The sequence below is a fragment of the Daucus carota genome, chromosome 6 (assembly GCF_001625215.2).
Source record: "Daucus carota subsp. sativus chromosome 6, DH1 v3.0, whole genome shotgun sequence".
NCBI classification, from domain to species: domain Eukaryota; kingdom Viridiplantae; phylum Streptophyta; class Magnoliopsida; order Apiales; family Apiaceae; genus Daucus; species Daucus carota.
The window spans coordinates 24042420-24059598 of NC_030386.2; the positions used below are offsets into that span (position 1 = coordinate 24042420).

Genomic DNA, 17179 nt, shown 5'->3' on the forward strand with positions numbered 1-17179 from the left:
TCTGTCTCCCTTAATTATTTATACCGGGAGACTGGTCCTCGCCACGCATTTCAATGCTCTCATACAATATAGTGTGCTAAATTATTTTAAATTATTATTTCTTTCTAATTAAAGTTTAGTGTTTAAATATTATATAAAAAGAAAAAAAATAAAATAAATTATGAACCTAACCGCATCTTAAAATACGTGCAAGAAATTAAAAAACAAAAAAAATGAGATCAACGGATAAATTATATAATATTATTATTGGAATATAAAAATAATAAATTATTAAGGAATATCGAGCACGTGCGGTGCAGCTGCCCAGTGTCTTCTTCCTTTCTTACACACGGAGTGAAAGTAGCCACCCATATCTTGTTGAAGCAGAGCAGCTCTAAACTTCTTCATGTATTGATTTGCACCTCCTTTTCTTCTCTTTATCTCTACTCTATTGTTAAATGCTTTCGTGTGTATTATAATCATATACACTGGCTTCTCTAAAACTCAGCTCGATTCGATATGGAAGCTTCAACTTTTATCCATTTCTTGGAGCTTTCTTCCTTACCCAGATCAACCATTTCAATACCCAGGTCCCCTCTCTCTCTCATGAATTCCAAATGTATTGTTTTTTTAATTGGTGAAATGTTGTTTGAGATATTCTTCTACTTGATATTTTGTGAATATTCTGTAAATTATGTGTTGTACTCAATTATCGATGCCGCAGAAAAAAATAATTAAAATTATCGATGCATTTTAACATCGTAAGAACTGTTTTTTTAATATTTTTTTTGTTGCTGGTAGGAAAAAGGAGGTTTGGTAATGTAAAATATTAGAATGTTTTAACATGACAATGTCCTAGAGGTAGCTCAAATGATTCAAAAGAGTTTCCCGACAATGTCCTTGTTTAGAAGTTGGAGATTTGTGAAGAAAATTAGAGTGAAATTTTTTTGGCTAAATGAATCCTCGGAGATTGGTGTTTGGTAGTTAGCGGTTAGTTGTTTGGGGATTGAATTAGTTGTTGTGACTAGGGCTGTTCACGAACCGAGCCGAGCCGAGTTTTGACCGAACCGAGCCGAGCTTTAATTTTTTCTCTGACGAGCCGAGCCAAGCCGAGCTTTTTAATCGAACAATAATTGTGTTCAAGCTCGGCTCGTTAACTAACGAGCCGAACACGAGCTTGTTCGCGAACAAATACGAGCCGAGCCGAGTCGAGTCGAGTCGAGCCAGAAAAAAAATAAGGACAAACCGCTAGTTGACTCTTAAAATAGCTAACCTAATAATTTCAATTTTTTTTGAAACTTTGTTTATATCACTATAATGTATATATGTTAACATCCATACGGTTGGATCGGTAAAAAATATTTTGCCGAGCTCGAGCCGAACATACTAAAAGCTCGGCTCGAGCTCGTTTTCTTAACGAACAAATTTTGGTGTTCGAGCTCGAGCTCGTTAACTTAACGAGCCGAGCCGAACGAGCTCTTAACGAGCCAAGCTCGAGCTTGTTCGCGAACAGCTCGGTTCATTAAACAGCCCTAGTTGTGACTAGTTGATTGAAGTGTCTGTTTGACTAGCGGATTGAATTTTCATTAATTCTCAAATTAGTTTTGTGAGTCCAAACTGCTATTTCATCTGCTAACTACCAAACACCAATATTATATGATTCACATTGTCAAACCTCTAATATGGCCGAAACTTCTAAATTTTTCTCAAACCTCCGACTTCCAAACAAAGGCTTAGAGGATTGTTGTGCGTCTATTTAAAATACATATGGCTAATTACCAAACAGTTTCATCCAAAATAGCTAACTGCTAATTGCCAAACAAGGTTATTCTCTTGACCTTTTCTACGTTGTGTTTCTCAGTTTAGTGTTGGAGAGAAAAGGAAAGATTTATACTCATTTATTTTTTCTAATGTTTTCCCAAGATTATCCTAAGAAAAGAAAGGGAAGGGAATGTAAAGTTTTAGTCAATTTCTCTCCAAAATTTTCTTTCCAAAAAATGAGATGATTGAGCGAGGAAGATAGGTTACGACAATGATAAATGTATTAATTACTTTTCCATATCCACACTTCCTGTTCATTTCCTTTCAAACTCGGAAACATAAAAGAGAAAATATTATATCAGATCTTTGCCTCTCTTTTCTACCAACTTCATTATTTGTTTTCTTTTCTTCATCTAAAAACCTTGGGAGCATTAGTGTGTTTGTGGTATGCATGGTTTTTATAAGTGCAAGTAAGGGGGAAGGGGGAAGGGGGAAGGGAGTCGGGTTATGAACCATGAACTTGTCATATGGGGTTGGGGTGCGGGATATGGTTTTTTCCTTAAGGCTATCCCTAAATCCTCAGTCTGTTTGGTTGTTGATATACTTATAAAGGAAGGAAGGTGATGATGGAATAGACGAATAGTATACTTTTCCTAGCAGTAGGAGCATTATGGCCGCCACTTGGGCCCTCCTTTAATTAACTAAAAATCTCAGTTCCTAAGCTTCAATGCCTAGCATTTACTTCTTAGATTCGTAGGTAACGGTAAGGTTGAGAGTTGGAGTTCTATTTGAAGCATTTGTCTGTGTCTGAGTACACAGAATACTGCACCGACCAATCTGAGAGTATGAAAACTAGTAGTAAGTGTTATCAGCATCAATGTCCTAAGCCTGCACGTACTAATTATAAACTCGACTAAAGCAGTAGTCTTATTTACCAATCAATATTTTAGGTTGAAAATAGACTGTAATTGTGTATACTTTCTAGTCTCTGGTCTGCCAAGGGAATGGAAAAATGTAACTGTTTGACTGATGATGTTTTTGCTAAAATTATCTGGTCAAGATATATTATTTGGCCTTTTGTGTACATTGTGTGAAGTGGAATCAGATACAAATATCTGTATGTTATTTTTTCACTTGGTCACAAATTGCACTTTTTCTTCTACTTCTCAGGACTCAATTATCATTTCCTCGAAGACACTTTTCATGCAGTGCAAAGTATGGTATGATTTCCAGTTTTCTCTGTATAACTAGGTGAGGATGTGTTAACATAAACTGGTCAATAATATGTGGCATGCTAACATTTGTGTTATATGGTAGATGGGTCTTTCAACTTGAGAGTTGTCCCTTCGAATTTGCTAGCAGCAGAAAAGGAGGAGGCCAAGGCTTTGTTAACTTTATTTTTAAAGAAACAAGGTCTGAGCAATGCAGCAGCATCAAGAACTATCAACAAGTCAGATCTATTCATTGATCACCTTATCTCCAGGCTTCACTCTATTCATAAATCTCGGTATCTAGTAGGTTCGATTCACTATTTATATTACTACTGCTTTTAGTTCTTACTTATACAATGTGTGTGTGTGTGTGTGTGTGCGCATATGTATTTATGTATATGTGTATGTATATATTTGGTTAAGGTCAATTACACTAAACACAGATGCACGCATTTTTCTCCTTGGACTCCAACCCTCGACATGTTGATACTAAGGGCGAGGGGGATCCACTGGAGTAAAATGCTAGGGCTTGCTTGTATTTATAATGGTAATGATCGGGCATAATATCTGAATCGTTAAATTTTTCCTTGAGATGCGTCTGATAATTATTTACGGAATGTAGGAAGGGAGCTTACAACTCTAGAGATTAGGGAGGCTCTTTCTCCTTACCTTGATGTTCTTGCTGAGGAGTATGGAGAGATCTTGATAGATGTCGTGGAAAACTTTCCCAGTGCACCTGATAAAGGAAGATACGATGAAAGTTTACCCAAAGCAACTGTTAAAGAAAGCTTGGAGACTATGTCTCCACCAACAGCACCTCTGGACTCGAAGAAGCTCAAAGCTTTGGCTCGGGTTAGTAATTTGGGCCCATCTGGGAAGCTTCCCCCACATATCATTTACCTTGTAGAGCTTGGCATGGAACTTGAGACAATAAAGGAAGTGATCCGCAAGTTCCCTGCTTTTGCCTATTACAGCTTAGAAGGAAAAATCAAGCCAGTTGTCGAGTTTCTTATTGAACTTGGTGTACCAAAATCAGATATCCCTATTATACTGACTAAAAGGCCTCAACTTTGTGGAATCAGTCTATCTGAGAATCTCATTCCTACCATGACATTTCTGGAGGATTTAGGAGTGGATAAGCAACAGTGGGCAAAAGTAATTTACCGCTTTCCTGCACTACTCACCTATAGCAGACCAAAACTGACAGCAACTGTTGATTTTCTTTATGAAATGGGTCTTTCTGCTGAAAGTGTGAGTAAGACCCTGACTCGCTGCCCAAATATTATAAGTTACAGTGTGGAAGAGAAGCTTCGCCCCACAGCTGAGTACTTTGGATCTTTGGGAGTTGATGTTGCTCTTCTGCTAGCCCGAGCTCCGCAAACTTTTGGTCTAAGTATTGAAGCTAATTTGAAGCCTGTAACTGAGTTCTTCTTGGAAATGGGATACACCATTGAAGATATAGGGACTATGATTTCGAGATATGGGGCGCTTTACACTTTTAGTTTGAAAGAGAATGTGATTCCGAAGTGGGAGTTCTTTCTGACCATGGGTTATCCAAGATATGAGCTTGTTAAATTTCCTCAGTATTTTGGTTATAGTTTGGAAGAGAGGATTAAACCTAGATATGCAATAGTGAAGGACAGAGGAGTGAAATTGCTCCTGAACCAGGTGCTTTCTCTGTCAGATATCGAGTTTCATAAAGTTTTGAAACGCAAATCAGAGAAGTTGCTTTCAGATTAGCTTTGGTAATGTGCAGCTAGACTCTCTCCGAAGATGTATATTCCTGTACCTAGCAAGTTTGAAATGAAGCATTACAACTTCAAAATAGATGAAACTGAGGGGTTGATTCATTCAATGAAATATAATCTCCTCAAGGTAGTTTGTCAACAATTTATCAAAGTAGTTGCTCATTTTTGTTAACATCTATATATATCCATCACTGAGCCTTTGGTAGAAATGCAAATTGTCAAATAGTGGACATATTGTCGCGGTTAGCAAGGAAAAACATGTTTAGAAGATTGGCGTTGTTCTTATCTGGCTCATCCGAAACTTCTTTTTCTTGTGTGTGTTTTGAGCTGCAAGTCTCCTGTTAACATATATATTGCGTTTAAGTCCGCGTTAGAGGATACTCACACTGACCATTGCTCTGATCTCTGGAGAATTTAAGGCATAATCCAACTTCTACCAATGTATAGAAAGCTTTAGTTCTGGGCATGTGCTCTGTGATTTGTACGCAGGATCAAATTTATTTGTTCATTTTGAATTTCACAAGATCAATCATTATTTACAGAATAAATTTAAGTCAATATTTAAATCAAAAAGTTTCATCTTGTAAATTTGTATTTGACCTTCTATGAAGATCAATTCTGGAATCTTGAATTCCATACATTTATCAAATTTTTATAAAAAGATTTTCCAACTCCATATTATTGAAAAAGGCAGGTGTCCATGTACACACTAAAAGAGATTTGTGTAAGTTACCGATTTCTCAAAAACTCAACATACTTCATTTAGTTGGACAATGTAATTCATATTTCTCTGCTCTGCCTGTTTGCAGAAGTGTGTTTTCTCCATCTGTTCTGCTGCATCTGCAGAATCAGATGAAGAAGCCACATTTCCAGGGATCAATCTCGTTGTAATGAGGAATAGTACAAAGGGGGGGAATGCACGACTACAATCACCATGTGAAAAAGTAAGATAACTAGTTCACCAGCTTAACTGTTGGAGGTCACACATAATTTACGTATCCTTAACATGGATACTAATAGTAATCTAGTCTCTGCTTCCGGGATACTCTTGTATGCAAAACGCTCCTTAACTCAGCTTTTGTTTACACAAGTATGATCCTCAGCTAAATCTAAACTCCCTACAACATTAACTACAACACTGTGTATCTATTAAACACTGACCAAGGGCCGGTTTCTAATATTCCTATGCCATATTATCAGCTCTGAACGGCTGCTTACATTTGGAGGTCTCCATGATAGATATATCATCATATGGGTTATCTTGCTTCACATCCACAAAACCTTGAGTTGCCAGTCCCTGTTGAAAGTAATTTAAACATGGACATGATTAGTTGTCAGTCCCTGTTAAAAGGTAATTAAAAAATAATGGAGACGCGGAATTAGTATATTTTATACATGCTCCTGGCTGGTCAGCAGGTGGTGTTTTGGAAATCTGTATAAGTGCTCCCAAACCCGGGTTTTAATTAGGAAGAAATGAAAATAAGAAAAAAGGTTTTGCTCTCTGATTTCCAAGGACAAGAAAAGATAATTATTAATTTTTCACAGGATTCATTGGGGCAGGATGAGGACTTAAGCTTATCATTTTTCAATAATTTGGGACAGGATGAGGAGCTAAGCTCATCATTTTTTCACAAATTACACTTCTTGGTATATTTTTTTGTATCATTCTTTTCCTTTTATGTTCATGCTAAATTCTATCCCCTTAAACCCACACAAACATAGGGATGGGCACTTCGGGGTCGGGGGAGTGCTATCCCCGCCCCCGATCCCCGAATTCAATGCCCATCCCCGACCCCGCCCCGAACCCCGAACGGGGATTCTTTTCCTCCCCGATCCCCACCCCAAACAAGGAACTGGGATCCCCGCGGGGATTCGGGGAATTTTAGTTTTCTTTTAAAAAAATAATTTTATAATATATAATATATTTTTTCAATAAAAAACAAACTACTAACTCATAATATACTAATAAAATAATATTATCTTATATTTTTAATATTAAATTATATTAAAATTGATTTCTAATATAAATAAACGACAATTTTCAAATTATCAAATATATTATATTACAATATAATAATAATCGATCAATAAAAATTAAGATTATTTTTTTAAATTTTAATAATATTATAAAAGGTATCTATTTTTAATAATATATTTAGTATAATATATATAAATATATTATTATTTACATATAAAAAATTATTATTTACATATATACAATCGGGGTCGGGGATCGAGGCGGGGAGACACGAAACCCCGACCCCGAAAAATTCCCCGAATCCCCGACCCGAACGGGGCGGGGATCGGATCGGGGTCGAGCGGGGCGGGGTAAATGCCCATCCCTACACGAACACTAAAATAAGTCAAAGAAGGTACTAATGATCTAATAATTAAGTTATTTACTGGCGAAAAGGGACTTTGGGAGAAGCACGTAACAATCAGAATCACAGAAACAATGGTTATGTAGCAATACCAAACGAAAAAACCTTCTTACCAGTAGCTCATAAAACATCCTTGCATTCCTTTTCTTCGACTTTCCTTCCACCACCTGTGACAACTTCACAACTTCATCTTCTCCTCTCTTCTTTCTGGCAACAAATTCTGTGTGCAGATATCTTGCGACAGCTCTGTATATCATATCATACGAGTTTATACTATCATATATAATTATATATACTTGAACAACAGCGGCCACAAACAGAAATTAAAATTACACAGATAGCATGCATCTCACCTGGTTCTAGTAGACCAGTGATCTGCATTTAAAGGAAGACAAATAAGAATCTAAACAAGCAAATTAACAATAGCAATGAGCACTGTAGTGAATGCCCATCAAAGATCTAATCGACTTGTTTGTGTTTTTTTCAAGGGGAAGTAAAGGTAAAGCTGCAGCCTGCTGTTCAATATATGAACATAAAGTCTCCAACTCACCAGTTTCCTTGCCCCTAGTTATATCAATGCAAAAGGTAATAATTGGTTTATATAATATTTTTAGAAAAAGGATGTCAGATGGAAATAAGATAGATTGAGTTCATGTATGTTCTTACACTTCTCCTGCTCATCATCTCCTTCACATAAATTGATTTCCTGCCAAAAAAAACTTTTTCTTTTGATAATTTGCCAAAAAGTTATAATGCAAGGAACATCAAGTAGAGCAAAGAGTATAGCATCAGGAAGTGCATGATATTTTGCAACTTCAAGTTGTAGGTCAAAATATCATTATAAAGTGGGCTATTCATCTAAGAAATCAGTTACTCCAGTATGTACCGGTCTGTATTTAAGAGCTTATTTCAGTATGTGCCGGTCTGTATTTAAGAGCTTCAAATAAGTTTCACATGCACATTGCAACATATACTTAAGTTCTTATCCACTTAATTATGAAAAGCTCTGTAATAACCTAAAGAGAGGCCTTTTTAATTACGACCATTCTTGCTATTACTGTTGGTGTCTAGCGATGAACTCTTGGTATTATGAAGTTGGTACAACTCTAGTTTAAGCATTTCTGCCATGAAGGAAACAAAATCCTTGCACATTTTACAACAATTCCCATATATCTGATTAAGCATGCTTCAATAAACATGCAAAATTTTATTGTGATTTGGACTTGTGGGGATTGGCGAATAACCCTAAATATTTGCACTTCTTCTTGCTCTGAAAGTCTGAAATAGTTAAAGATTTTTAAATTCACTAATAATATTCATATAATTATATGAAATAGAAATGTATGAATTCAAGTGGAAGAGGTGTGACACACCAGCCACTCATAACATATAAGAGACAAAGGAAATAGGGCAAACAACTCATTTTAGGGGAACATGCTCAAGTGGGAAATAACAAATTCGAAGGGGCAAAAAAGTAAAAGGATACAGCTAGCTTTATAAGCTCTATCAATAAAAGGTAATGAGGAGGAGGCAGGCATCAAAAGCATCGAGAATATTGTGTGTGTATTCATAGTTTTTCCTAAAGGGAAAGAGCTGACCTCTCTAAAGTCGGCATCTATATCTGTCGTCGTGTTTGAGAGTAGATTGGAGTTTATTTCTCGTAAGAAAATATCAGTATTATATCTCTCAGTGTTTGTTGCAGAATTAGTTCATCGTCTGTTGTTGACCAAGTCTGTAGCATGTTCCTGGTTATCAGCATTGTCAACACATAACGACTTGACATGATGCGTAGCCTCGACCATGGGGATGGGTCTTGCAAAGGGGTGATGCACCAGCTATGAGTATCACAGTGGGAGGGTTGTTTGGTAGCACGAATGGTGATAGAGGGTATTACTGGGAAGAGGGTTTGGGTGGTGGACGTCCCACGGACCAGTTATGAGTAACAGTGGGAGGGTTGTTTGGGAGCCCGAACGGTGAAAGATGGTATTACAGGGAAGGGGGTTCGGGTGGCAGACGTCCAATGGAGGAGGAAAGATCGGAGGCAGTGGTGGTCGTGCTTGAGGACAATTCGTTGAGATGGTTTCAGCGAAAAACAAGCGTCACAGTACAAGTTACAACAGTTGCTGAGGACGGTCGATAATTAATCAAGACTACTACACCCCTTGAAAGAGTTCTTGAGACAATGCTTTAATGGAAATATTTAAATGGGTTAAAAGAGGATATAAGATAGAGGTGTGGTCCCTAACCCAATCAGCTTGGGACATGCCATGGAATTTAGCTTTTACAAGTCGAAGAGAGAAATAAGTAACAGAATGTCACAGGTGTAGTTAAGGATAATTAAAACAGGGTCATATAAGTTCTCAATTCTGGCCCATCTTCAAGTGTACCCATTCGGAGCACCCCCTCAGTTAGAGGGGGGCATCAACTGCAGGCGAATCACAAGCCTCGATAAATGCTCCTAAATACTCTATTCTCAGTTCCACAGAATCTAATGGAGAGACACGACGATTAACAGGGAAGAAGCTGCAGGATAAACAAGCGAAGGGCCTTTGATTTTCAATGTGATGAAAAATGGGCTATGGGTCATCGTTGAAAGAAGCAGGAGCTCAATGTACTCTTAATTTATAAAAAAAGAGGATATAGCTGATTATTACATAAGTAAATCTCATGTGTCGTCTACGGAAGATACTTGTGGTAGATGTACACCCCGAAATTTCCTTAAATTCCACCCTGGGGTTGTCTAGTCCAAAAACTATGATGTTATGGGCTATTATTAAAGGGAGGGAGGTTGTGATCATGATTGACCTATCGATGGTGGCAGAATTATGCATACTGATGGATGACCTCGAGGGTTCAGAGTCTCGTTCGGAAATGGAGAAGCTTTTAGGGGCCAAGCAGGGTGTGGAGAGGTGGGCATACAACTGCATGAAAAAGTAAAAGTGAATGATGATTTTTTTTGCCTTCAAAGTAGGTAGTTCCAATGTAATACTTGGTGGGCATGGCTTGAGATTTTGGGGGCAGTTGTTACCAATTGGCAAACTCAAGTGAAACTACTAGGAGATTTATGAATAGTTTGATTCCGGATCTCCCTTAAGACCATGCTCCGGACTGGAGAGAAAAGGTAAAGGGTATATAATTGAACTCAATCGCGTGGAAAAGATCGAACAATCTACGATAGCAAGGGAGAGTTATTTAACTGATATTTCATGGTATTTAAAGCCAATTGTGGAGCAAAAAGCGGCGGTATTCACTGCACCTGCAGGGCTACCATCGACTAAAGGGCTCTACACCACATCAACCTAAAGGAGGGGTTGAATCCTGTTGGGGTTCGCCCGTATCTTATCCCCAATATCACAAGGACGAGATAGAGCATTTAACCCAATATATTGCTAAAAGCGGGTATTATCAAACCACCAACAAGTCCCTTTGAGCCCAGTATTATATAACTAAGTCTTAATTCAGTATATCCAGTGCATCACAAGATGACACACCTAAAGTATATAATTTCATTCTTTGAGCGGGTTTGAACTTATTTGTAATAACAATCGTGATATATCTCTTCTTACAAAAATTATCTCCCCTCAGTCATCACCAAACTCAAAACAGAATTCTGCAGCCTCAATGTGATACGATTATTTATAAGGATTTGACATGCAGTTACATTTACAGTAAATAGACACTTTTTTTTGTCAAACAGTAAATATACATTTATAAAACTTACCTCCTCTTGAGTCGTCAAGCTCTCATCATATTCTGGATCCTCGACGGGAGACAGTTCTCCATCAACAGTAGCAAAGGACATCGAACTCCCATCGAATTTCAGATCCCCAATGGCAGAGAATTCTCTATCAACACTTGCAAAGGATGTTGCGCTTCCCAGTCTCTCCGAATTAGTAGACCCACATGTATTATTGTAACATTGTGAAACTGAGTTGGTTACATGCGATGAAGGGGTAACTGAAATTTCTGCAGGTGTTTCATGGCTACCAAGGGACCCTATACTAAGAGTTTTTGTAGGAGTTATGATAGTATCTTTTTTCTCTGGACTCTTTTGTTCCTTTTCAGATAGGAGAGAGAGAGACCTAAAATTTATAGAAACACCTGCAGGCAGCACTATGAGTATATATATTAGACTTTTGTAATAAAGTGGTGACATTGAAATCCAGGTTCAACTCACCAGGAATTAAAGGCTGAAAAAAGGTCTTCTCAGATATTTGATTTGCATTATCGCGAAGTGCAGCTTTCTTACGTTTTTTTACCAACTCACTTGGATCATCAAGCCCTGCCTTATATACCCTGGACACAAGAAAAATGGATGTGATGGTTAAATTCGACCAACGACTAATAACTAGAATAGCAAGTCTTTAGGACATGGTACACTATCTTTAAGGACAAAGAACAAAACTGAAAAAATAATGAGATCGTCTCTATTAAATAGAACGAAACCAAAATACATATACTTACTCATTTCTTATCACAATTCCGTTAGCATCATAAAGACATTTCTGCTTCCTTGAAACACGAGCACTCTCACCCGGATCATCAAGCCCTGCCTTATATACACTGAAACAAGAAATATAAGTGATGCTTAATCTAGTATAAAGATGAATCCCTGGACTGACAGGTCATTAAAACATAGTACATTATTTTTTCAAATTGGAGAACATAAACGATATGAATATAAAGAGATCGCCACCATTCGATAGAATTATATCAATATTGAGACATACTTGTTCGCTATATCAATTTCTTTAGCATCGTATATACTTTTTCTCTTTTGTGAAACACGAGCACCCTCCTTAGTAGCCGGCGTACCAACAGCCATTAAACCTGGAGTTCTAACACCTGCATTGCATTACAACTATTCAAGTTAATGTTGATAGTATGGATACCCCAACCCCAGGTTAACAAAGTTAGTTTTTACCCAATACAGGATACAGACAGTTTATTCCACTGTGATAAACATAGTTATAGAACACAGGCAATATCCGGTATGCACCTGGAGAATTAGGAACCTTTGACTCTGGAGTTGTATCAATGTAAATGGAAATGGGACATCTTGGTGGGATGATCTGAATCTTCTCATTTTGCAGACCAGTGAAATTAGAAAATTCCTTATTGGCTGAATTTGCATGCTCTTCATCCAATGATTCAGCATTGCCTTCAGGTCTTCCGCCATCTCCCAATGTTTTAGGAGAGTTTGGAGGATTCATCTCCACTCCATCTTTTTGGCTATCTTCATGAAATTTTCTACTCGGATCTGCTCTCTCTTTATCATCCAATAATTCAGCATTGCCTTCAGGTATTCCACCATCTCCCAACATTATAGGAGAGTTTGAAGGATTCATCTCCACTCCATCTTTTTGGCTATCTTCGTGAAATTTTCTACTCGGATCTGCTCTCTCTTCATCTTCATCAAATAGCATAGGAGGCAGGCAGTCCTCTAAGGAGAATCTATAATTCTGGAATTTGTCCATGCTCCTGTCTAAGTTTCTTATGTTATGCAATGTGCTGGCTACCATTTCCGCAGTTGTGTTAGACATCGAATAGTGACTGCAAAGACAAGACAGTAATGTTTGGATATAAGTAATAAATACCCAGATGTTCAGGGAAGCTAAATATTAGAGTTCAGTGTACCTACTCGTTACATGTAGCATGAACAGCAGAGAAACCTCCAAGATTAGAAGTATCTTCCTCCATATAAGACTGTAATTTATTAAAAAAGACGGTCTAACATTTGGATACCATTAGGAATATAGTACAATTAATGGTGACTACTATGAAAGAACTCTTTAACTGTCTTGTGATGATGAGCAAGTAAACCTAAATTATAGATCAACTTTTATCCAAAGCTGAAGAAACCTTTGAAAGACTGCGTAACTATGAATTAGGTATGTATCCTTACAATCTACTAACAATCATTATTTATGAATTACAAACGCATATAAGACAACCAGGGAAACCATCACTTCGTAAAATTACAAGTTAAAAGATATATGGTGCAAACCTGTTGAAAGGATGGAGAGCTAATCCCATCATCTTTATCTGCATATGTTCAAGTTATAATTTGTGAAGCAGGCAAGCAGCATACATAAGAATGTGATATATGATCTTGAACATACTCAAATACCTTTCAGAGTGATTTCTTCTTGCATCTTAGTGTGGTGGTCTCTGTAAAATTGCAGGTAAATTTTTTTTTTTAAAAAAGGGAAGAAGAATGAAAACTTTTATTTATTAGTGGAGATAAAAAACGAAAAAAAATTGTTCATATATATACAGCAGATCACCTGTTCAAATCTTCTATAATTTCAAGATCAAAAGCATCAAGCTCAAATCTTTCTGGCACAGTTATAGAGGAATAAGGTGCACACATCAATTCGATATCAGCATCAATTTTTGCGCTAGTGATGAAGTGACGGACTTCGGATAGCACATTATTGCAGTCACAAAACAGATACTCAACTTTCATGGAGTATATTCTCACAACACCAAGAAGAAGGTAGGCCAGAATTCTATACGTAGCAGCGGGAACTTCATCCAGCAATATCTTATCTGACAAATAAATGAAAGAGAGTATTACAGCTATATTAAAAGATCAATATCAATATCACATACCCCTGATAAGAAAGAAAGTGTTCAAACAAGTAAGCAGTTTGCAAGACAATTATTCAATCGAGGAGAAATACTAAACATAATACCCCAATTTAAACTGCAACAAGTTGGAACTTGGAACATATATTGTGAACATGAACAAAAGTTAGACCAAGTGCACCAACTTGGCTTGCATTTCCCCAACTTGGTAGATTTTGACCAACCTGAGTTGACGTGTTCACACTTTTAGGTCACAAAAATAGTGATGTTATTTATCATATTCCCGGTGTAGGAGATGGGAAAGGTGGTCCTACATGTTGCAATGGACACTGGGTGTTAACAGATATATTAAAAATTGTGGTCACATGTTACAATGGGAACAGGGTGTTAGACTAAGCAACCTGGAGCGCAGAGACGATTTATTTACACTTTTGGCTATGATAGTGCACATGTTGCAATGAGGACACTTTTGGTTACAACAGAGCGAGCGATTATAATGTTTCCAATATAGGAAAAGAAAAGGGAACGAATCATGATTCATTAACTTTCATTAGCTGTTGCTAATTGTATTAAATAGAACACTGAATGTCACACCAACATAGTTTCTTAAAAATTAGAAACTATGACGTAGCTCGCAGGTAGACATACCAAAAAAAAAAAAAAAAAAAAAAAAATTCTCCTCTCCTTGCGGCTAAGGTAATGACATCAAGGATGGCGGGAAGCTGCTAATATCCAGCTCCCCCTCTACATTTTTCTTTCATTTTTAATTACTTCAATGTAGGTTACCTTAAAATTCTACTGTATAAAAACTAGACTCCAAACTAGTCATAACTACGAGGTACGAAACAAACAACAGTGTATGATTCTGATTGATTAAAAAGATTCAAGATTCCAACACAACTACACGTACACTGCTTATAGAAGATGAAAAAGCATCAAATTACAGATGAACTATCAGAAAAGTTCCAAGAATTAGTCTATGCCGCCTTAAAGCCCTACAAGATATATAAAATGCAAAGCTAGAAACCTCGCTGAAAATTCAACCAAAATTAATTGAACTTATGAGGCCCAGATGCAAAAAATCAAGGCTTTAAACATCAAGATAACAGCCAATCTCTTTCCTTACGCTACTCAAATAATGTTTTTCATTCAGATAGTTACTGTTTATGCAATTCTTCCTTTTAAGGTGTAGTTATTCTTGTGTTAATTGTTTTAAATAGAATGCTGATTACGTCACGCCAACAAACATAGTTTCCTAAGACACTAGAAACTGCTATGTAAATGATCTCAGGAAGTGTACTCCTAATTCTCCAGGAGACATTCCAAAGAAAGAAAAAGCTTTTTCTCCTCTCCTTGCGGTTGAGGTGACGTCTTTGAGGATGGCGGAAAGCTGCTAACAACCAGTTCCCGCTCTACAGTTCCCTTCAAATTTTTCTTTTTAGATTACCTTAAAATTCCACAGTCTAAGTACCGGACTCCAAACTGGTCATAACTATGAGGTACAAATTAATCAGGAACAATATACAATACCATTTGATTAATATAAAAAAGTCGAGATTCTGAAAATTACACATCCTCTAAAGATAATCACACATACACTGCTCAAAGAACATTGAGAGAGAGAGAGAGAGAGAGAGAAGCATCAAATTAGTCCCAAAAATCAGTCTATGCCACCTCAAATACCCAAAAACATATAAAAATCAAGAACCACCAACCTCACTGAAAAATCACCAAAACAACGAAACAAATGAGGCCCAGAAGCAAAAAATCAAGAATCTCTACACCAAGAAGCAGCTAATATGTTTCCTTACCTCACTCATTACCAAAAACAAAAGAAATCACCAAAACAAGAAACACAAAAAGAGGGCAAAACACAAACATAAACATACACAAAAAAGAATGAAGAGGGTGTTGTTTATTACCGACAAATGAAGAAATGTTGGAGTCAAAAACATCTTCTTTTGTGAGCTTCTTGAGGGAATGAGCAGCAGCCCAAATGGTGCCTAAAGCCCCTTTCTTTGAAAGAAGCTCTTGTGAGTAAAACATACTCAGTTATTTCTTCAACCAATTTTTATTTCTTCTTGTTTTTCTCTGTAAGTGTTCAAGTTTGTATGTATGAGTTGTGTGAGAAAACGGTAAGAAAAAGAGAATGAACAAGAAGTTTACAAGGGAAGCCTCGCCTTGTCTAGGACCCTGTGCTGTGTCCTAAATTTCTCACTGTCTGTCCCATCAGTCAAATGATTTCTTTCCAAGTATATTTACTCCTACTTTGAGATCCATTCATCATTATCGGATTCTCGTATTTTGAGTTGTTTTAAAATTGGAATTATTGTGTTCTTACTCTAAAGTCTAACGTGGCTGTGGAATCCAAATTCTATTTGAGTTATGTGTTCTAGATATAAACTCAAATTCGTTTATTATTATTTTATTTATATATTTTAATTACAAATATTTAGAAAAAATATTATAATTCGATAATTAATTATTAAAATAAAATCAACAACTTGATAGAGATAAAATGTTATAAGATGATTCGGAAAAGATAAAACCGTGCATAAAATATATTGAAAGCATTGAAATATTACATAAAAATACTAATTATCACAATTAGTATATTCTTTTCTCAGATACTCAATCATTGCATATTCGAAATGTAAGATGAATATCTTTATTTTTGATTTATATGTGATGATCGATAAATTGTTAAAATCGCTCATTTTCATCGTTCTCATAATTCGGAATTGTCTCAATTATTCAAATACAAATTAAGAAAAATCATATATAACCGACCTCTTCGCTTTTATATGTAATCATCCACTGGGATCCACTCTCGCCCTCACTCAATCGATCCTGCCCGGGGCCGCTAGAGTCTCGTCGAGGCTCCTCAGAAGCCCTCCACATGCTCCAAACAATCTTAAGAGTCAAAATTTAGCCCTAGTAGACCTCATCCCAATCCTACTAGACCTCATTTAGACCCGTGTAAGCCCGTCTCGAGGTTCTCCTGGGTTTCAAAACTCTTACCATCCTACCTAATCACATTTTTTATATTTAATTTGTATTGGATAATTTATTTTTTTTAGTTATTTGAATAAATAACAAAATCTTGAGTTAGATCTCAAACACATCTATATCAAGTTAGAGTATATATATATGATAAAGTTCAATGAATTAACAAAAGTATTGAATGTGTTCGTGGCCAGTGTAGTGCTAAAGATGAGTCGGTTTAATTTTAACTTCAGCAATTTTGACTGTGATTTACAGTTCGATCATGCTCATCCATTATGGATAGAGTTGAGATGATTACGTATGTAGGAAAGACTTTTGTTACGGAATGTGCTTCGTTCAAAATAGAGGGAATGTGTGTATAGGAGTTTGTGCATTGTTTGGCTTATTTATTTTTTAAAATAAATAATTCGTTTCTAAATTATGTGCGTAACTTTTTCCTTACTCCCTCCATCCCAGTCAATAGTGCGATGGACTTTAATGCTTCAATATAATATAGTTCTGT

At 36.6% G+C, this 17179-nt stretch overlaps 2 protein-coding genes across 3 annotated transcripts; one reads left to right on the plus strand and one right to left on the minus strand.

Annotated features, from left to right (window-relative positions):
- The first annotated feature begins 324 nt into the window (after positions 1-324).
- LOC108224290 (transcription termination factor MTERF5, chloroplastic) lies at positions 325-5165 on the plus strand. Of its 2 annotated transcripts, XM_017398824.2 has the most exons (4): positions 325-569; positions 2911-2960; positions 3058-3258; positions 3574-5165. In XM_017398824.2, exons 1-4 carry the CDS (start codon positions 499-501, stop codon positions 4689-4691), a joined length of 1440 nt encoding a protein of 479 aa, XP_017254313.1. In that variant the 5' UTR covers positions 325-498; the 3' UTR covers positions 4692-5165. The 2 variants fall into 2 exon arrangements, with proteins under 2 accessions (XP_017254313.1, XP_063935494.1); XM_064079424.1 differs by lacking the exons at positions 325-569; positions 2911-2960; positions 3058-3258 and adding an exon at positions 3277-3498 and having other exon boundaries at positions 3574-4908.
- Positions 5166-5636: 471 nt separating this feature from the next.
- On the minus strand, positions 5637-15899 carry LOC108224486 (sister chromatid cohesion 1 protein 2). Its single transcript, XM_017399127.2, has 14 exons — positions 15594-15899; positions 13368-13632; positions 13211-13251; positions 13088-13125; positions 12722-12786; positions 12080-12633; positions 11811-11925; positions 11545-11643; positions 11258-11376; positions 10802-11181; positions 7747-7786; positions 7434-7455; positions 7194-7326; positions 5637-5996 (listed from the first exon to the last, which is right to left on the minus strand). The coding sequence occupies exons 1-14, from the start codon at positions 15715-15717 to the stop codon at positions 5883-5885; spliced, it is 2109 nt and encodes a 702-aa protein (XP_017254616.1). The 5' UTR covers positions 15718-15899; the 3' UTR covers positions 5637-5882.
- Between the last annotated feature and the right edge of the window lie 1280 nt (positions 15900-17179).

Excerpts from the sequence above, each read along its gene's own strand:
- LOC108224290 (XM_017398824.2), top strand. The coding sequence starts at position 499 with ATGGAAGCTTCAACTTTTATCCATTTCTTGGAGCTTTCTTCCTTACCC. Across the intron at positions 570-2,910 it reads TCAACCATTTCAATACCCAG|GACTCAATTATCATTTCCTC; the intron begins GTCCCCTCTCTC and ends TCTACTTCTCAG. Across the intron at positions 3,259-3,573 it reads TAAATCTCGGTATCTAGTAG|GAAGGGAGCTTACAACTCTA; the intron begins GTTCGATTCACT and ends TACGGAATGTAG.
- LOC108224486 (XM_017399127.2), bottom strand. The coding sequence starts at position 15,717 with ATGTTTTACTCACAAGAGCTTCTTTCAAAGAAAGGGGCTTTAGGCACC. Across the intron at positions 11,926-12,079 it reads AAAGGTTCCTAATTCTCCAG|GTGTTAGAACTCCAGGTTTA; the intron begins GTGCATACCGGA and ends AATGCAATGCAG. Across the intron at positions 11,182-11,257 it reads TTTTCAGCCTTTAATTCCTG|GTGTTTCTATAAATTTTAGG; the intron begins GTGAGTTGAACC and ends TGCTGCCTGCAG.